The 21,312-nt window shown below is 41.8% G+C and overlaps 1 protein-coding gene across 12 annotated transcripts in view; it reads right to left on the bottom strand.

Annotated features, from left to right (window-relative positions):
• THRB (thyroid hormone receptor beta) overlaps positions 1–21,312 on the bottom strand; it is a 371,664-nt gene that overhangs the window by 103,163 nt on the left and 247,189 nt on the right. For all 12 annotated transcript variants that reach the window (XM_063662112.1, XM_054483657.2, XM_054483651.2 and 9 more), the window contains one exon: positions 7,286–7,349. In XM_063662112.1, the coding sequence (XP_063518182.1) occupies positions 7,286–7,307 (22 nt within the window). In that variant the 5' untranslated portion in view covers positions 7,308–7,349. The remainder of the gene's footprint in view (positions 1–7,285; positions 7,350–21,312) is intronic.

The raw sequence follows: 21,312 nt of genomic DNA, 5'->3' as shown, positions 1-21,312 counted from the left end.
TGCTGAGAAAGAATTTTTTTTTCACTCTTCTGCTCCCATCTTCTACTCTCTATAAAGTCTTGTCCTTTTGACATTTCAACTTCCTGATTACCTAGCTGCTCAAATTTGGAAACTGAAGTTGTTCTAGAAGTAATTGTCTAGGAGTTGCTGGGAGATTTGAGGGAAAGTTTTCACTAGTCTGACTGGATTTGGTGAGATTTTGTTAATCTGGTCTCTTTCAGAAAGCTCCCTACTTTTCTGTAGTAAGTTTCTCTTCCAAGAGAAGCTCAGGAAGTTAAAGAGGAGGGATGAGAAGAGGACAGAGACAGCCAGAGCACAGGAGGACCAGTCCTTCTTCAGGTAGCCTACAGGGCATCTTTTACCCAGTCATACCGCATGAAGAGTTACTGTTCCTTGTTTCATGAGGAAAAAAGGAGCATTTGCTCTTGTTTTAAAGAAAAAGGTGATGTGTTAGCTGCACAGAAATTCTTCCTGGTGGTCTCTTGATTTGCACCTTATTATGGTAGAAACTGGAGAAACTCGTGGACTGAGGTGCTGGTCTCCTCTCTTCCCTAGTCTGGATGGAAGCCATGGAGTGATTTTCATCCTCTTCTACCAATTTGTGTGTGACAGGAAAAAAAAGTAAGATGACAAATATTTATGATTTTCCCTTCCTTTGCTTTCCAAGGTAAGTGAGGTCCCAAGGAAGATCTGTTTATTTTGCTGAGTGGGGTTTTAAAAGGAAATACATATCGAGGAAGGGGAGAGAAGAGGCTCACAATCTTGAAGGTGGAGGTAGTAGTGGGGAGAAGAGGGAGGGGAGCGAAGGGTCCAGATTCCTGACTGCAGTGGGGAGGGGAGGCAGTGTGTACAGCAGACTCATCAGGGTTTTAGCCTCTGGGGAGAGAGGGAGAAGAGGATGTGAGGTTTCAGCAGTTCCTGTGAGGCATGGATCTGTGGGAGAGATGTCTGAGCATGAATTTAAAGACTTTCTGTGTGATGTGTGCAATAGCCTCCCTTCTGCCCTCAAGGAATTTGGGGGAAGAAAGATGCTTCCTTTCTAGCCTACTTGCAGTGAGATTTTTATTTCTTTTAGAAGTGACAGCATGCAGAGGGAGGAGCAAAAAGGCCCCCATCACATTGTGTGGTTAAATACCCAAGAAATAAAATCAAAGCTTAGCCAACAGTAGAGCTAGCTATTTGGACTATTTTTCTTTCTGCCAAACTATTCATGGCAACATTTGTAATGTGTATAGATGGCTGTATGGAATCCAAGGCCACGTTTTATTTTTGGTCACATCTGGGGAGACAGGAATTCAGGAGAAAGTTCAATAAACCTCCAGATTTCCCTTCAGAATGTCTATGCCAGGAGTGTGTCTATCTATCTAAAGCCTCCCAGCTCTATGGCACTGTGGGAAGGGGAGCCGGGGGTCGTGTTGGCATTCTGCATTGCTGCTCTCCTTTGGCTTCTGTTATTACTTCATCTACACCTGTAATCAGTCCTAAGGCCTGGGGATTGGCTGTCCTGACTTTGGGAGAAGGAACAGAAGGACCTCCACCAATCAGGTTTGCCCCTCCCTTGCCTCCGAGGCTCACCACTTTGTGTGAGTGTTTGGTGCACAAAGGTAAGAATGCAAGTGTTAAAGGTAAGTATGAGAGAGAAAAATCTTCAACCTTAAGCAAGTCATTCCTGCGTCTAATTAAAAATAACTACATGTTGAAATAACAGTGCTAACACATTCCAAAGAGCCCATTGAGGTCTATCCCTCAGTACTCATCAGAAGATATTACTAAGCTTGACAACAAGGAAATAAATCATAAATGACACCTCAATAGAACTCATTCTATATAAACTAAAAGCTTTTGTATGACCAAAAATGCTATGGAACCATATTTGCAATTTATTTGTAAATGGTTTGAAATAAAAATTAGATAGAGATGGAAAGAGAGAGAAAGAAGATTAAAGCAAATGTGATAAAATTAACATTTTAAGACTTAGGGTAAAGGATGGTTTGAAATTCTTTGTATTAATTTTGCAACTTTCCTGTAAGTATAAAATTATTTCAAAGGAAGAAAAATTTAGAAAGGTTAAATATTGCCATTAACAAAAAGAAGAGATATGTACTAAATTGAGAAAAATATATATACTGTTTATGATAGAAAATGAATTAATTCCCTAATATCTAAATCATTAAGAAAAAGACAAACACCATAATAGAAAAGTTAAACAAACAGGTTAAGTTTGAGTCACCAATCAATGTGTGTGTGTTGGGGGGGTATATAGTCAAATTTATAATCAATAAGAAAAATATAAAGTTTTGAAAGGCTTGATACAATTTTGCCTAATAAATTGCCTCCTCAAAAACAAAGAAATAGGCTAACTATACCAAAAATTTCTACATTTGGAGGGTATATACTTAAATGGAGGCTGAACTGCTGTTGGATGTCTCAATTGGTCCAATAATCTGGCTAAAATGTGAAAACAGAAAAAGTTTTTAAAGCTGTTCAGTCCCTTTGACCCATCATTTCCCTTAACATAGTAGAGTTTATCCAGAGGAAATTGTCGGAAAGATGCAAAATTATGTACAAGGCAGTTCATTATATATTCATCATGTCAATATGTAATAAATATGTATTCATCATATATTATTTATAACAATATTATGTTAATAGCCTAATAATCAGGGACTATATCACCATATGATGAATTACTAAGTAGCCATGAACAAAATCCCTTTGAGGAAGTGTGTTTATTGACAACAGGAAGTGTTAACAATATGTACACTGTTAACATTAGTTATTTTTGAATGGTGTCATTATTTTGCCGTCAGTAACCTTCTGAAACCATGGAAAGCCATTCTATGTAGGTTGTAGGACATATGCACCACTGTGACTCTATTTCTGAAGGAAGAAATGGCCATTAAGAAGCAGCTGAAAAACCTAAGGGACACCTGAAGGTCCATCTTTGAAAAATGGCATGGGCTTCACAATAAAATGCCGAGTGTTTTCCCAACTTAAATGTTTTGTCTGACTCTGAAAAACTTGTTCAGTAGGACAGTCTCAAAACACAAAATGCATTGCCTCAGTGTTCACTTTTTCTTTATACTCAACCATCAGTGTATGTATGCCTTACTTTATGAACATGTGATTTATAAATATTCAAATTTTAGAAGTGGAAGGGGAACTAGGGATGAACTGCTTTCACTTTCTCATTTAATAGATAAGGAATTCAAGATCTAGGCAGATGAAGTGACTTGCTTAGTTAACTTAGCGAAAGAAGACTCTAACTTTGATATTTAACATTTAGCATATTCACATCTTAGCATAAGTTCCCCTATGCTGTTGATCATGGTTTTATCCAAAATAGAGCTCATATATCCATAACACATAAACAGGTTCTACAATTAATGAGAAAAAGACAAAAACTACAGTGGGCAAATGGACAATAACTATGAACAAGCAAGTTACAGATGCAGAAATGCAAGTGGTGAATAAACATGTAAAAAATGCTCAACCTCAGTTGTAATAAGGGAAATTTTAAAAAACCTGTGTTGTTCTCAGTTTTGCTTAACACATGAGCCCCTCCCAAAGCAAGCTCACAGGAAACACTACAAAGATCACATGGTGGGAAATTTTGGGGTAGCATCTGAAAGCTCCTATCTATCTTGGCACACATCCCTTCCCTGCTACTGAGGGATACTCAAGAATAATGCCTTGATAAAGAAAATACCTTCCCACAGTAGGGAAGTTAAACAAACAAGCAAGTCACAAAGAAGTCCGAGTTAATAACTGAATGGGGAATACATTATTCACATTAAAGGCGTCATAATAGAATGACTTTAAATTACTGGAGGCCCAGTTTCAATGAAAATGTCAAATACTTTGCCAGCTTTATGCCATATCCTAATATCATACAGCCAGGTTCAGCGCAAACATAATGGGTCTTTGTTTTTGCCTCTTCCAGCACAGTTTGAATACTTGGTTTCCTGTTCAATCAAGGCCAAAAGCCTCTAACTTTGGTATTTAACATTTTAGCTACTCATATCTTAGAACAAATTTCCCTATGCTGAGGATCATGGTTTTATTAAAAATAGAGCTCATTATATTGTCATCAATGTCAGCAGAATTTCCCTCAGATTATCTAGGAAGTGATGCTTAATTCCAGACAGATAAAATATTGTATTAAGGTACTTTTTTACTTCCTTCTTTAAGAATTGTATTTTTTTTTCTTGTTTCTGCTGAGGTTGGAAGGAATCGCATTTTTCAATGAATGATTTCATATAGTCCTAATTTCAAATTAGGTGGCGTAAAGCAGTGAGAAAATTTTGGCAAGACCTGACTCTACTGTAGCTGATATTAAGTAATCTCAAAAAATAAACAATTATTCATTCGAATTAGTGCAAAGTACATAAATTTAATAAGTATTACGGTTGAAAGAGCCTACAAAAACATGCCTCATTTATCTGAAAATGCTGACCTGTTCTGTTTTAGGAAAATAGATTCAATATTAACTACTGACCATTTAAAAAATGATTTTCTTTTCATAAGGGTTGAATTGATTTCCTGTGTTGAATAGCAGTAATATTACCTATTATGCTCTTCAAAGGAAAAATATGCATATTTGGCCTTTGAAGTATGCTCCTAGAGCAAGCACTTAGTTCTGACAGCTTACAACTTCATTATGGTCTTCCTTTGGGTTTCTTAAAACATATACCCCTGAGCCCACTGCAATCGAAAGAGGGAAAAGAACATTGTTTTATCTCATACACAAACAAGGGCATCTAAAGTAATGCTTTTCTCATATGAGCCCACTAACATATACGGTACATATATGTGTCTGGAGTAGGTTTCTTTTGAAAATAGAACTACAATTAGTTTCTCCACTATGAAGCAAATGCTGGAAGTGAAAACTCCCTCCTCCACTAGGAGGCAGCTGGGGTTCTGGCTCAGTCTGCAAGGAAAGCATCCCAGCTTCCACAAGATGCGCTGAAAAGCTGGCTTACCCTAGAGCTGTCTAGGAGTGGGCCTAGATTCCTAGCTCAGTTCTCAAGCTGACTCAGACTTGGGGGTTCTGCTCAGTAATAAGATGATTTGTAGCTAGAAGGGAACTGCCTGGACCACCCTGGGCTCTAGAACAAGGGTCCACAAACTATGGGCCAAAGCTGACCTGCTGACTGTTTTATAAATTTGTAGTAAACCACAGACAAGTCTATTTATTTACATATGGTCTATGGCTTTTCATGCTACAATGGCAGAATTAAGTAATTATGACAGACACTCTATGGGCTGCAAAGCCAGAAATATTTATTCACTGGTCCTTTACAACAACAATAAAAATTGCCAGGCCCTGATCCACAGGAGCTGGAATGAATGGTCACTCTACCTAGATGAACTGCACTGTACCTAGAACTAATCCCCACAGCAAGCGAAGACCATTTTATTACCTACTTTTACACCATGTTTTGCCATTTCATATGTCTTGGGGTATGTTCTTTGAGTCCAGATCTTTGGACACTTTTTCAGGTGGGTAAATTATCATGGAGTAGAGAGCCATCCTTATAGCACCTGCTCTCACACTGTCCTTTATCAGAAAGGAATACTGTCCCTCCATTTTGCAGCGTGGCTACCTGCTCTCTGGTATCTGTGTGCTCACACCTGCGTGTGCCTGCAAAGACTTAGGCCATCACTCCTTCTGACTGAGATTCCCATTCATCCCAACAGAAACATTGAGGCTGTAGCTAAGGTTGAATGTGTTGGTTTATGACGTAAAAGGAGTGCGATTTTAGTGGCGGAGAATTTGACCTAGTTGGCTGTGGAATAGATGTGGGAGTGGGTGCGTTTTGGTGCCTGTTGATGTGAAATAAGAAGATATGTGTTTCTGATGCCCTCAGCTCCTACAGGTGTGAATCATTGTGGTTTGCCCAGGCATCCCATCTTTTTGCTGTATCAGGAGCTCCAGTATGGGTGGGTAGAGAAGCTGGGCAAAGACGCTGGGAGAGATAAAGTTTATGGTCATTGGAGGCTTCAAAACTTTCAGAAGGCTGAGTGGCAACTTCTAGTTGCTTCAGTTTCTCAGGTCTACTGGAGAATAAGTTCTTGGAGCAATTTGTCCTGCATGTTTAGTTCATCATAGGGTGGGGAGGTGACATGAATAGATAATCAAAGGTCAGGCTGCATCCTCGACACACAGAGGTCTATGAGGACCTGTGCTGTTGCCATGGTAACAAAAAGGACAGTGGTGGGCTTGCTGCTAGGCTGGAAGGTATATAGCTGAGGTCATAAACTGACAGCTCATGGGTTGATTCTAGTTAGCAGACATATTTCGACTGAGCCATAAGTCTATAAGATTTTTATAAGTTATTTGCTAACATTTAAAATTTGGGATATTTCATTTAAAATCTGAATTTCCAACTTCTCTTGCAAATTTGAAATCTCTGGACACATGGGGCTTCATTCCTTCTTGTCAGTGATTGCTTAGAGTGGGAGATGGCTTCCTTTTAGAGAGAACCAGAGTTCTCCAGCTTTGTTTACTTGTTTTTCCTTTTACCTAACCTTTGTCATCACTGGTGTTATCGGCCTGTTCTCTGGCACCACTGGTACAACCATCACTCTATAAATTGCACAAAGAATTTGCACTATTGCAACCTTGTATTCCTCCAAGGTCATTGTGTCTCTCCTTTGAGCCTTGCTAAGAGTTTTATAACTGACTTATACCTTACATGACCTACTCATATTCCATTCTCACTCTACTGCTGAATGGAATAAACAGCCAACTTTTGAAAATATACACTTTCTGTGGCCACAAAGTATGTAGAGCCATTTATTATATTAATTGGAATGACTGTAAGAAGTAAACATACACTGGGTGCAGTGGCTCACTGTAAATCCAAGCACTTTGGGAGGCTGAGGTGGGAGGATCACTTGAGCCCTGGGAGGTTGGGGCTGCATTAAGCCGTGAGTGCACCACTGCACTCCAGCCTGGGTGACAGAGCAAGACCCTGTCTCAAAAAAAAAAAAAAAAAAAAAAAAAGAAAATAGTAAACTTAGTGTGCAATGGCTAAAGGATGGCTAAAAATGAATAGTCATTTCTTCTCCATCACCTTTCTGGTGAGGATGCATCTTACAATATCAGAAGAACATGGAAGTACATTTGTAGGGATGTATTCACAGGATTTAATAACACTTATTGGTTTGGAAATAATGGTTGCTAAAACTGGCAAGTTAATCTTTAAGAATCTATAATTTCAGTTTAGATGGAACAAAAATGGAGGCACACAAAGAAAATGTAAAAAAAAAAAAAAGATACCTGTCATACTGTTGGGAGTCATAGGTTAGTAATCATTCTGGATCCCTTTTTTCACTGACATCTCCTACAAAGAAAAAATACAAAAAAAATCACAGATTATAATCTGCATTTTCCATAATGGTTTTGTTCCAAACAATATCATATGCATTAATTACCTTGAAGCAATATTTGTTACTCTCAACTCAGAACTGGGGACATTGAAGCATAGGTGGGCTATGTGATATGTGTAAATTTGTAAGACCTCTTAATTTTCATCGCAGGGTTCCTTCTATAAACATGTTTTAAAAATAAATTTTTTTTCAAGGTCACATTTTTCCATCTCAGATTTTTAAGAAAGCTACCAGCCCACAGATTTGCTGTTTATCCTAAGAGTGGCTAAGATGTATTAGCATCTCTAATCTAGGTCTTGCGTCTCAAGGTGTGGTCTGTGGGCCAGCAGTCTCGGCATTGCCTGAGAGCTTGTGAGAAATAGAAAATTTGGGCACCCCCTCAGTCAGAATCTGCATTTGGACAAGACCCCCAGGTGATTCATGTGCGCTTTAAAGTCATAGACACCCTGTCCTAGAGAACTGAATCCATATTCTCATCTGCCCATTTATGACTTGTCCTCGTCAGAGCTGAACTCCCCGCCTCACCACTACCTTAATGAGATCCAAGAGTAACAGACAGACTTGGCCCTCAGGCTGGAGATGGAGGCCTGGTACGCATCAGTGGCCAGAGGTACACTGACCCAGGGAAAAATGCCAAGGAAGGCCGCACACAGGATGACACAGATGGACACTGGCGGGTGATGAACCTGGGTCACAGTCCTCCAGCATATTGCTGGAGACAGATTAGGATTAGGTTTCTTTTTCTGGAGTGTGTTCTGTGGCCAGTGGTAGATGGTGGTAGCATGTTGGCTTAGGAATAGCACTGAAGCCTGAGGCATGGGCTTGAGGTCCAACGTTGTAATATACTGCTAGCTGTGGGATCAGAGGAAGTAATTTCAAAGCACTGGAAACACGATTTCTTCAGTGTAAGATGAGGAAACTAATACCTGTCCTACTTATTTCATAAGGCTGGTATTTCTGAGGTTTGAAGATGATGTGAGTGGAAGTGCTGGGTAATCTATAATGTACTGTGCACATGAAAGGGAGGAACAATCTTGTTAAATAACTGGTTGGAGAAGAAGAAGGAGGCAGAGGAAGTGTGTGGATTATGTTTACAACACAGATTTATACATAGCCATTCATGCTCTGTCTCCACATCTAATGCTGCAGCAATGACTTCAAACCTTGACCATACTTCTTGTCCCATTCTGTGGAAATTATATGTTTACATGGCTGCCTTTCCCACCACACTGTAATCTCTTTATGGCAGAGACTGCCTTTCTCATGTTTATATCTTCTACACTGAGCAGAATGTCAGATACATAACAGGTACTCAACAATATATGTTGAACAACTAAATAAAATAAGATGAATGAAGTTGACACAGCATAGTGTAAGCTGCCAAATTGGCAACTGATGGAGGGGATGAGTATTCACTGCTAGGAAAATGCATTCTTGCCTCTGATCAGCTCGTCAAGGGTCTCTACCACAAGCCCTTTGTCCCATCTTTGTTCACCTGTCCAACAGCGTTTTGAGTGAGAGGCACCAGGTTCTGAGCTGCTGTAGGTGAGAGCACAGGTCGTACCTACAGCAGTGCGAGTCCTGACTCTGTTGCTCCTCTTAGAAACTGTGCTGCCATTAACCACCCCCTCCGAACCCACAGAAGCTGCCATGTTTTCACGTGCTAACCACTCCTGAATATTCTAAAGAGGTGGAGGAACTTGGCTTGGACTGTGCCCCACCACAGTGCCCCACCTCTGGCCAAACTGGCTCAAGACTTGAGGTGGACTAATAAGATGACTTTTCAGGATGAAAGAAAGGGAGGGAGTGAGGGAGAGAGAAAGAGATATTATCTAGTTCCTCTCTAGGGACAGAATTTATCAGAAGTTAAAACTCTAAAACTGAGACCATATCTCTCAGCCACCTGGAAAAAGTCCATTTGAAGGTGAGAGAGAGGATCCATCTGACATTCACAGACAGCCTGAAGTGGAAGGAGAAAGCTGTGGTGTCTGTCGGCTCTTCCTGAGGCCCAGCTGTATCCTCTTCTGCTCCTCCAGGGATTTGGCTATTCAGTCCTTCCTTGGATGCCCTCAGTAAAATATTACCCTTTTTACAATATGCTGGTTTGACTTAGGTTTCTGTCACTTGCAACCAAAAGAATCCTGACTGATAATATTAAAATACAACATTAATACAAATGTGTCAGCATAGTTTTGTATGCTTTTTATTGTCTTGAAGGCGAAGCGATAAAATCCCAGTTATGTCCTTATGATATTATCAGTTAAAAATATCTTCATTTTCAAAATTCCAATTGAATAGGCATATGAACCACAGGAAATTATTGTGTGTGGGGCAGAAAGTATCTAGGAATGGAAAAAAACTCAATTCTTATTAAGACTTAAAAAATAGTGTTATCACCACAAAATTTGGTACTAATTTTTCTGTTTAGTACTATTTTCCTTCAACCATAGTACAATTTAGTACTTCAGTATTTTAGTGTTACTGTTACTATATAACAGAAATAGTATTACTAATACTATTAATAGTATACTAGTGTTACTTTTACTGTAGTATTTTGGTATTATTTAGTATTTAGTAGTATTTAGCACAATTTTCCTTCAGTGAGCTCTAGAATTTTCAATGTAATTCCAGTAAAGCTTCTAACAATCCCCCAGGGAAGGCAGGTGTCCTGGGGCCTCCTTTCCTGGTCTCCTATCCTACATGGTGGGTGTCGGTAAAATGCTCTGTACTGAGGAGGGGAATCCCAAGATGGTCCTTTCCACAGCCTTGGCAGAGGCCTGGAGATCACCAGCAAATAATGGGATCAAAGGAGAAAACAAAGTCCAAAAGAACTTAAAAGCAAAGCAAGCTGAGTTTCTTTATTTGCCAGGAAGGAAACAAGCACAGCGAAGGGCTTTGTAGGTCAGTGAGGAGGAAGGGTCAAGGAGTTGTTGGGTTAGAAAGGGGTGGCTATGCTATTGAAGGATTGATACCTAGCATCTGTGTGTTATTCATTAAAACATGCCCTGTTTCTCTCTGGTCAGGGAAGCGTTTTCAATTAGATCCAGTGAGGGTCTGTGTACCATAGCCCTTCAAAGTCGATGGTCCTTTAACTGCTTCAACAGTTCAGCACTAGGGGAAGGGAAATGCCATTCCATTTAGTCTTCTAGGCAAGTGCTACCCAACTGGAGAATATCCCTTTGACACGGGTCATTCATTTGTTTGGTTATCGCGAGGCCTTGGTTGAGGCTACTCTGTTTAGGCAATGCCCTAGGTTTTGTTCAAAGACAACACTGTGGCCTGTCCACAAGCAGCTTCTAAACTAACAGAGGGAGAGAATTGCACCAAATAAATGCAAAAATGTATACAGGTTTCACCTTACCTGTCTCTTCAGAGTAGACTGAGGCCATGAGAGAAGGACAGGTCATTTCTACTTGGGCTTATCTGGGGAGGATTTTGAATGGAGGTGACCCCAGGCCTTTAGGCCCTTCTTTTAAATAGACCTCTCCCCAGGTTATGATTCAACCCTTTGTTCTCATCCTTGTGCTCCTAAGGCCCATGGACTACTCTGCAAGGAATAAGCTTCATACTGAAAAACTGGGTGGTGCCTTTACATTACGCAGGTTTTAAGCAGAGGCGTGATATGACCCAATGTGTGTTTTTAAAGCTTTACAGCAGCTCGTGAGTGGAGAGCAGACTGGTCAGGCCATGGCAGGTCCAGAATAGAGAAAAAGGTGCTGGAACTTGAGTGGAGGTGGTGGAGATGGTGAGAGGGCTAGGTGTTTAAGTGACATTTAAGAGGTAGCTACAAACAAGACTTGTGAAGAATGTGGTATGAGCATTTAACACTGGGATAAACACTGCAGATGCAGATAGGTTAAGATTGGAGGCTCTCTGCCCTCAAGGAATTTACAATCCATTTCATAAGCTGGTTGGGAAGGAACAGCTAAAAATAAAAGTCACAGATGCCATGTGCCAAGGGGTGGTGCTGAGAATCATGCAGGTGGAGCCTTCCTCTGCCAGTTCTACCCATTCTCAGCCCAGTGCTGTGTCCCTTAAATAAAGCTCATTCCACTCATTGGAAGAGTAGAAAAGCAGGCATTCACCTCTCAAACACACAAAATGTGTTTGTATTTTAAAAATACAAATGATGGTAAAGTTATTATTGAATCCTCTGAAACTGAAAAGTAAATGGAATTATTATCAACACTTAGTAAATAGGTCCAGGGACTTCGGAAGGCCTTGGGTTCCATGCCACACTGTGAACTGTGGCTGCTGCTAATTACTCTAACAGCATCTTGGGCTGCATGGACAGAAATATAGCCTGTAGCTGGGCACAGTGGCATGCATTTCATACTCTTAGCTACTTGGGAGGCCAAGGTGGGAAGAGTGCTTGAGCCCAGGAGTTTGAGACCAGCCCGGGAAACATAGTGAGACCCTGTCTCAAAAAAAAGGAAAGAAAGAAATGAAGAAAAGAAAAAAAGAAAGGAAGAAAGAAAGAAGGAGGGAAGGAAGGAAGGAAAAGAAAGAAAGAGAAAGAAAGAAAAAGGAAGAAGGAAAGAAAGAAAGAAAGAAAGAGAAAGAGCCTGTAGGACATTGGTCAGACCACATGTGGGCTGCTACATTTTAAGAAGGATGTCTCATGTACAATATCCTGGACGATGGAAAACATATCTTAAGGAAACACTGAAGGAAACCTAGAAAAGGGAAGAGTCACATGAGGGGCAGAGACTGGTCTTCAAATATCTGAAAAGCTGTCACGTGGAAGAGAGTGCAGGCATGTTCAGTGGACAGAGGACAGGTGGAGAGATGCTGTTGGAGACTGCTGAGGGGCCTTTCCCTGCCCTGCCTGATGTCTAAGAAGATGCATGTCTTATAGGCTGGGACAGCCACACAGAAGAACACAGTCTCCTTACCTTGCACTGCTTTTTGCTCTCAGGGCATGTTAAGCTTCTCTTGAGAAGACCTGGGTCTTTAAGCTGCAATAAAGCAGGTGCTGTGTGTATGAAATGGCTTCAGGGACAAGCTAAAATCCTGCTCCATGTCCTTCACTCCCTTCAAATTCTCCTTTAAAGCTTCATTCTTTAGCTGAGTGATCTCAACTATTAGGGAGTATGCTCTCCTCAAGAAATGTAATGAAAAATTACATTTCCATTTAATTATATCACTTGCTCCTCCTCTTGAAAAATGGGTAAGCCATTTGGTATATATTTTCAGAGGGTTCACAGATACTTTACACGTGCAAAATCTACTCACAGCTGCCATATTAAGCTTTGGCTATGGACTTTGATCATTCTTAAAATGCAGATAGCTAATGGAAAAGATATAAGTTGATGTAAATGTGATCTAGTGAATAGAATGGAAAGGAGACACAAGAGTTATTTTTGGTTGGGAGCAAAGAGAAGAGAACCTACCAGCGTAAATTCCTTTGTGGGTGGAAGATGAGTTTCTAAAGAACAAGCCTGGAGGCTGAAGAGGAATCCATCAACCCAAGGATCTGTCTAGGGCTGCCCCATTAATCCCATCAGATACCAACTCAGGCTTTAGATCATTCAAGATGAATTACTCATGGAGCCCACTCCTGCAAGGCTTAGGTGAAGAACCAACCTGTAACTCGGGGGCAGAAGAGCTGAACAAGAGGGATAAAAGATGTGTTTGAAGGCACTGAAGAGACTGTAATTAATTACACCTGTATGAGGGAACCCAACGGTGATATGTGAGTTTGGCTTTGGAAAAATGGGCTGGGATTTTTTTCCAGGCAGGGGATGAAAAGCATGGCTCAGAAGTACCGAAAAAGCACAGGGTATGTGATTGTAGGAGCGGGGCAGGAAGTGACCATGAACGACACTGTAAATGTAGTTTCAGGCCAGATGGTGAAGGGTCTTGAAAGAGTTGCTGTGGAACTTGGGCTTTATCCTGTGAAAAATGGGGAGCCACGGAAGGTCTTTAAGCAGTGATCCAGTGTGAGAAAGGCAGCCCTGCTGCAGTGTGGAGGAGGCATGCTTGGGAGGCTCACCCTTTGGTGGCACCTCTTCGAGTGGGATCATTGCTATTAGGTTGATGCAAAAGCAATTGCAGTTTTTGCCATTACTTCTAATTGCTTTTGTTTTTGCACCAACCTAATACTTTCCTGTCTCAGTATTCAAGGTCACAAGGCTAGCCCAGTGCCAGAGAGAACACCTCAACTCCTTCTTGTAGAACTCCAGCACGCTTGCCCTGACCACACACCTTTGTCCCCTTGTGTTTCCTTTCTCTGTATCGAAACTACAGCACCGAAGGGGCATCTGTAAAAATTACCCCATGAAAAATCTTTCCATGTAGACCTGGTGAATCATTGTTTATCCAACCTGTGCACTGAATCAAAACATGCTTCCCCTCACAGCTCATCATCAACCTTTTCGGAGGAGAGGGGTTTGTGGCCTTTTCAAACTGTCTTCCTTAGTTTTTCTTCTCCTTGGCTCTCTCAGGAGGAAGGGTAGCAGAGTGTCATGCAGCCTGATGTATCAGATGATGAGATTTAACAGGGCTCATCTATTAATACTTCAGCAGGTGCTTCATGGGCAGCCCAAGGAAGCCATGACTGACTGGGTTGGGGGCTGTGGGTTGGAGAACCTTCATTAGCAATTCTCTTGGTTCATTTTAAAAGGTCAGACCCATGAGTGCGATGTTATTACATGCCCTAGCCCAAGACCATTAAAACTGGGAAGGCCTTCAGAGAAGGACATATCCATCTTCTCACCTGGCATTGAGCAAATGTGACTAGATGCAGAATCAGTGGACACGCTAGATTTCCTAGGAAGTTGCCGTGTAAGAGGGGGGCATAGCTTGGGGATGTGTCTTGAAGTTGTGTTTAGGTAGCAAGCAACTATTTTTATGAAGTTTATTTGGTATTGTGGGGTGCTGGGCATGACTGGAGTTCATGGGATGGGGCTGAACCCCTCACCCCACCCTGTCCCCACTTGAGCCTTCCCACAGCTCTGTCTGTGGCATCTGGAAGCACAGCTGAATAAATGCAAATGGCTGTCCCCCTAGGTGGGCTGCACCCCATGCTAGGAGGGCAGTGAGGCTGTGGATCTCTTGGGGGTAAAAGTGGAGTTTCCCCTTCTTTTCCTCTTCCCCCTCATAGGCGGAGAAGGACAGCTATACATCAAACCTCTGACCCTGGCATTTGGGGAATATTTTTAAAGAACAAGTACAATCCCAGGTATGGAGGAAAGGCTCCTGGACTGGGCATCATTCCAGATGGCTTTGGGTCTCAGTTTAGTAGTTTGGGGATCATGGACAAGTTCCTTTAACTCTTCAAGCCTCATTTGTAAAGATAAATCACAATTCCTGCCCTCTCAGGGTTATGCTGAGGACCAAAGGAATTGGAAAATGCCTGTAAATTTAAAAGGAGGACACAAATGTAAGGTATTGGGAGACTTCTTTATTATTATAGGCATCATCATTATTATAGATGATCTCAACTCCTGGCCAGCCTCAATCATCCCAAAGGCATGGGGAACTGAAGCTCTTGCCTGGTCTAACTTTAAGGTTACCTGAGGTCATTTAAAGACTCAAGAACAATACAGAGCCCACCTCCCCAGATGCTGTCATTACCAAGATTAAAAGGAAGTGAAATTGCATCTCCTTCACCTGCCATTCTCCTCTTGCAAGGTTGAATTTTTGCGAAAAAAATTTTTCCCTTTCAAGGTTACTTTGCATGTTCATTTAACCTTGTTATGGGGAGTAAGAAAGTTTGGACACAGAAATAAATTTGTTCCCAAGTCTATAGCATCCTGAGTGCAGCCCCAGTTGTCCTTCCCCGAGGCCTTTGCATTTTAATATTAAATCTAGGACCCAATGAAGTGAATAAATAATGGTTGAATTTCTCATGATAGGAATCAGTTAAGAACTCAAATAGGAGAACAGAGGCAAGATGTTTTCAAATCATCACGCTGTGATCCACCTTTTGTATTCAGTAAAACTAACCCTATTTGGGAATGTAGTATCAAAAAATCAGTAAGAGAAAAAATATGAAAAGCTAGCATAGTTAGACTGGGCATGAGGCTAAAGAGGAACATAAAACTCTGAGTTGGTAAAAATGCGGAAAACTAGTGAAAGCTCTGTCTGTCCCGTAGCCCAGGTATTAATCTGAGTGGGTCACCTCTTGGAGGGGAAGGCAGTCAGAATTTCTCCACTGGGTGTGGCAGGAGACTCATGCCCCACATAACAGACTTTAGCAAATGACTGTTGAATGGCAAAGCTATACTTTTCATTTCAGATTTTCAGGCAGTCTCTGTAAGTGTTTTGCCTTCAGGAAGGGAAATAATTCAACCAGGGTCTGTGGTTGAAACTGAGCTTAATTTGCTGTTGCTGATATTTCTTTTTGTTCTTAGTAAAATAATTCACTTTTACTTCCACTCCACCTACTCTCTCAACTCCAGTTCAACAATCTCATTCTAGAGTTCCCCCTACTCTTTATGTTAGTCAATATCCAGGCCAAATCATTGTCCTCTTCTCTCTCTTCCCCTTCCCCTCTCCTTTTCCACCTCTCTCCCGGGCAAAGTCACCATGGCATGTTGCAAAGAGCATTGGCCTTGCCACTTAAATATGGGATACTGAGTCAGGAGTAACCATTCCTAAAATGGGAATAAGGCCGTACATCTCAAAGGGGACATTGGGTTAAGTGGGACGTGCACACTTAATCCATGGTAGTATTCTACACCCTTCAATGCTGGGTTCTGGGGCTACAAGCAGAGTAAAATCCGATTCCTGTGTTGAGGACTAGGTCAGCAGTGGTAGAGGTGGAGTGGGCCTTAAAACAAACAAACAAAGCCCCCTGCAAATCTAAAAGCATCATCTACATCTAATTTATTGTCACATTGAGTGAAACATGGAGCACTTTTAAGCCAAATAAGGTAGTGATAGAAAAGTAAAGAAGATTACAGCCAGTAAAAGTTTTATGAGACCAACCTGAAAGGACCAGCTTGGCCACCTGCTGTTTATAGTGCAGTTTCCTTATGGCTGTCTTTCTCTACAGGTAGACTATCATCTCTGAACACTCCTAAGAAATGGAAGATAGTCCCTTAAGAGGACAGCCCAGAGGTAGTTTGAGGAAACGTCTGACAGCAGGAAAAACAACTTCAACAGATGCCCCTTTGGCCAAAGCATGCTGTTAAAACTGACTCTACTGACACCTGGTGGAGAGTAGGGTAACTTCTCCCTGCTAAAGAGGCTCTGTGTGTGTGTGTGTGTGTGTGTGTGTGTGTGTGTGTGTGTGTGTGTGTGTGTGTGTGTGTGTGTGTGTGTGTGTGTGTGTGTGTGTGTGTGTGTGTGTGTGTGTGTGTGTGTGTGTGTGGAGTGTGTGTGTGGTGTGTATGTGTGTGTGTGATGAACGGACTGGAAACACATTCATCATGTCAGGGAAATTAATTCCTAAGGAATGAGGGTACCATGCAGAACCACCAGATGCCAGAATATATAATTGCGGTTAGGTGACTCACTGAGACACACGCACGAAAAACAACAAACAAGAATGTGAAAATAAAACATTAAGACTGCAGCAAATGATTTATTATTGATTTTTAAAAAGAGTTTGATCATGATTAAGACAATAACAAACAATCCACTCCCTCCCGCAACCCTGGATGGCGTCATAAGAAAAGACTCTAGTACTTGACCCCTTGATAATATCATCTGAAATTTAAAAGAAAATTCAATCTTGTCCCAGGGAGGCAGTGTCTCTCAGTCTGAGCCAGTGCTCTGCTGCCTCTGGAATCTGCAGTGAGCTCCTTCAGATTTTTAACCCTGGGATGAAAAGAATAATCTTCCTAAATGGGGTGTTATGAAGACTGCTGTGCTCCTAAAATTCCCTTGAAGATGAAAATAAAATTATTCTAATAAATATAGTTATAACTGTTTACTACTTCTTCAATGTCAAATGGGGGGCAGGGGACATGGGGCTACATTGCAAAGCTCCTGCAGAAATTGACTTCGGAAACTTTGCCTCCATTCTCACGCATTAGGTTCTTTTGTTTTTTCAGACAGAGTTTCGCTCTGTCACCCAGGCTGGAGTGCAGTGGCATGATCTCAGCTCACAGCAATCTCTTTCTCCTGGGTTCAAGCAATTCTCCTATCTCAGCCTCCTGAGTAGTTGGAATTACAGGCACAAGCCACCATGCCTGGCTAAGTTTTGTATTTTTAGTAGAGCCAGGTTTTCACTATGTTGGCCAGGCTGGTCTTGAACTCTTGGCCTCAAGTGATCTGCCCACCTCGGCATCTGAAAGTGCTGGGATTACAGGCATGAGCCACTGCATTCAGTCACACATTAGGTTCTTGTTTGATTCTGCTTGGTAAAGGTTCTGTTGGCTCTTTATCAGAAATTCCAGTGGTTTTCTGTGAGGTGTCAGGTGCATGGTATAGCACACACAGCCTGAATTTGCCTTTCAACAGTGTGTATCAAAGGTGATTTTCAGGAATGCACCAGAGCAATTAGAGCAATTATTAGTTCCAATTTGCAAGAATTAATCCATCATATTTGGGACACTAAATGAGAATTTAGATCATCATTATTATTATTTGATGGAGTCTTGCTATGTTGCCCAGGCTGGTCTCGAACTCCTGGTCTCAAGCAATTCTCCTGTCTCGGCCTCTACCCTTATTATTTATTATTTTGAAAAATCATAGGAGCCTTGGTTAAGGGTTGTCTCAGGGAGCTAGGATGGGTAGATCTGGGTAGGAAGGTTATAAAGGAAAGAAGTCCCTCAAAGATGCATACAGTTCTAATTTTCTTTCAGCTTCTCCCCTGCTAATATTTAAATTTAGAATGTGTATTTCCTGCAATGTGATGGCTTGAATTCATGATCCTGCCAGAATGTGTACAGTTAAACTATACCTGGGGACAGTCATGCTATAACAGAGATTCCCAACTTTCTCAGTGTATGTCACTCTTAGTGTTTCAGTAATATTTTTTACGGTGACACTAGGTCAAAAGAAATACTTAAATGCCCTGTTTATGAAGTTATGAGGTCCAAACAGCTTGATAGTTGGATTTGCATGGTGTCTGACAGTTGTTTCTGGGTTTCTCTCAAAAATTAAAAACATCCCACTGTATTTCTGTGGGGTTGCTGTGGTACCGAAGGTGCTCTGGTACAGATTTTGGGAACCATGGCTATAACAGCTTTGAAAATCAATGAAAAGTCTAAAAGTGTGATTTGCATTATCTCCTTTCACCCCTCACTCTTTGTGAGACCATGGCCACAACATTTGACCTAAAGGTGCCATTTAAAAGTTTCATATAGCCAAGTGAGTTGGCCTGGCTTACCACTTGCTGTGGAGAATATGAGAAAGAGACACAGAGTGAAGTCTTAGCAGGATTTAAGGCAGTCCTGGGAATAAATCAGGCTTGGTTATTATTCAGTAGTTTACTGAGCCCGCATCAAATGGGGAGGCTGTGACGAAGAATCTAAAAAGTAAAAGAACACAGCCCTTATATAATCTGAGAAGAGGATGCAGTAAGTCAGATTATCACTGGAAATTACACGGATGCCAACCATAGCTGAGAAGCTGGCTAGATACTGAACACTTCACATTCTTAGGTGAAAATCAGACAAATGAGCACAAGATGTTCATCATGCTGGAAGAGTTGTATGAATACCTCAGTAGATGAATAAATGATCAGTTGCCTGCATTCCCACTCTGTGCTGCTTCTGACTTACAGGTAGCAATGAGCTACCTATAGCATAAGCTAAACTAGTGTCTTTCAAACTTTGGTGAGCATGTGAAGGGCTTGTTAAAACCAATTGCTAGGCTCCATTCCCAGAGTTTCTGATTCAGTTAGTTTGGGGTGCCTGAGAGTCTGCATTTCTAACAAGTTCCTAGGTGATCTGGATATACTTTCCAGGGCCCACATGTTGAGAACCACCAGCCCGATCCATTTAAGAACATGTTGGAGGAACTAAGGTGCCATCCTGGTAGGCTGTACTCACTCAACACATGGCAGGCACCCCCACCTTTCCATCCTGACCAGCACACGGTCAGCCTTCTCTAGAATATTTCCAGTGAACGGCAGCTTACTCTGGCCAACACATCCAGTTCTGTTGGTGGACTGTGCCCACTGAGGGCCACTTGCGTTTTAAATGGGCACACCTGAATTTGGGACGCTCAACTCCTGTGGCAACAAAATGGCAATGAGACACAATGGGAAGGGGAGTGTACCCACTGGGCACTTTGATTTTGTATTTTCCAAAAGATTGGCTTTGCACTCTGCTTACTTGTAAGTATGGGGCACAACCACAAAGGATGCAGAAAAAGCGTTCTCAGTTCTCAAGGAGGGGTTTTCAGGGCAGAATCATCTGAGGAGCTTTGCTCACAATCTCCAGGCCTGGGCCCAATAATTCGTACTTAGAAAAGCCACTCAGGTGATTCCATTGAGACCTTCTGCTCATGGGAGAAGTGCTTGAGTTTGAGAGTGGAGACAGGTCACCCTACTGTCCTCTTAACCCTACAGCCATTTGCTCTGCCACTGCGAGCCCACATGTGTATGTCTTACTGTATTATGTCCTGCTCAATTTCCTCAGGCCTACAGAGAAATCTATTCTTGTGCCTCTTGTCACCCTTCCTTGGATGGTGGCAGTCATGGCCAGTGTGGTTTATCCAAAGCACATTGCCAATTAACACTCATTAGCTAGGTGCTAGAGAACAGATCCAAAAAAGCATACCTGCTATTGCACCAACAAACCAAGTGCACCTTTCTAGTGGACTTCTATATTGAACCCTCCTTGCCTGCCCCTTGTACTTATTTTCTCAGAGCAGGGTTCTCAAAGTATGCAGACAGCAGAATCAGATCACTTGGGAACAAGATAGCAATGCAGATGCTCTGCCTCTATCCCAGACCTAATGAATTATAAAATCTGAAGGTGGGGTTCGGGTCCTGTGTTTCTGATGCATGCTTGAGTTTGAGAACTACTGCTTTATAGTATTGGTGCACTCCCCTGCCCATCGCCACAAATTAGAAGGTCTTCAAAAGGTAGGGACCACTCTCCTTCCTCCTCCCACAAGTTAGCACAGTGATCAGTGCATAGTAGGAACTCAAAAAACATGAGTTATTTCTTGAAGCTAGGGCAGCTGTACTGCCTGCTCACAAGAGTGAATAAACACTCCCTTGGCATGCCACCTCAGAGAGGTTGCCAACACTGGGTCTAAATTATCTCCCATTTCTTATGGGTTGTATTTTCCATATTTACAAATCAGCTTTCCCTAAATCCTCTCCAAGTTTTTTACATTCTTTTCAGCTCAGGAAGCCAAAAACAAGACGGCATGTTTTAGCCAATGTCTGTTTCCTGCTGGGAGGGGGAAGGGCATTTCTGCATGATTCTTAAATTCCATACTCCCAGCATGGTGATTATTTTCCGAACAATAGAACCAGATTGCTGATTCATGTTCGGCTCACGGCTCCAAGCATTTTTTTTTTTTCCTGCTGTACTTGTGCCGATGCAACACAATAATGTTCTATTCATCCCTCTGAATTAGAAATGCCAGCAGCTCAGATATGCAACTGAAGAATACCCCCTCCCCTCTGGCTTATTTAAAGCCTTTCCACAAATAACACATTTTGAAATATTAGACGGTGCTCACTTTGAGCCATTTGGCTTGGGCAAGGACAGTTAAACCTTATTTTTTTCTCAGCTGCTCCTTGCACAATGCCTGGCACACTGTCACTATCATTCTTAAACACTGTTTGTTGAGTGAATCACATACTCTCTTCTTGAGGTTCAAGCCTTATCCTTCTCTTCTGCCCTGATATATTACAATAAGCCCTTTCTTAGGTGCAGAGAGAAAGCCTCGCTCTCACATTCAGAGGCTCGTGTTTGGATCCAGCCAAAGAATGAGATTGACCTCAAGGCCTGATGATCCAGGTGGGCTCCAGCCAGCCCCATCCCAGTTTGCACACTGTCT

Source organism: Pongo pygmaeus, chromosome 2 (assembly GCF_028885625.2).
Source record: "Pongo pygmaeus isolate AG05252 chromosome 2, NHGRI_mPonPyg2-v2.0_pri, whole genome shotgun sequence".
Taxonomy (NCBI): domain Eukaryota; kingdom Metazoa; phylum Chordata; class Mammalia; order Primates; family Hominidae; genus Pongo; species Pongo pygmaeus.
Note: the sequence above shows the minus strand (reverse complement) of the source record. Positions and strands in the feature narration are given on the sequence as shown.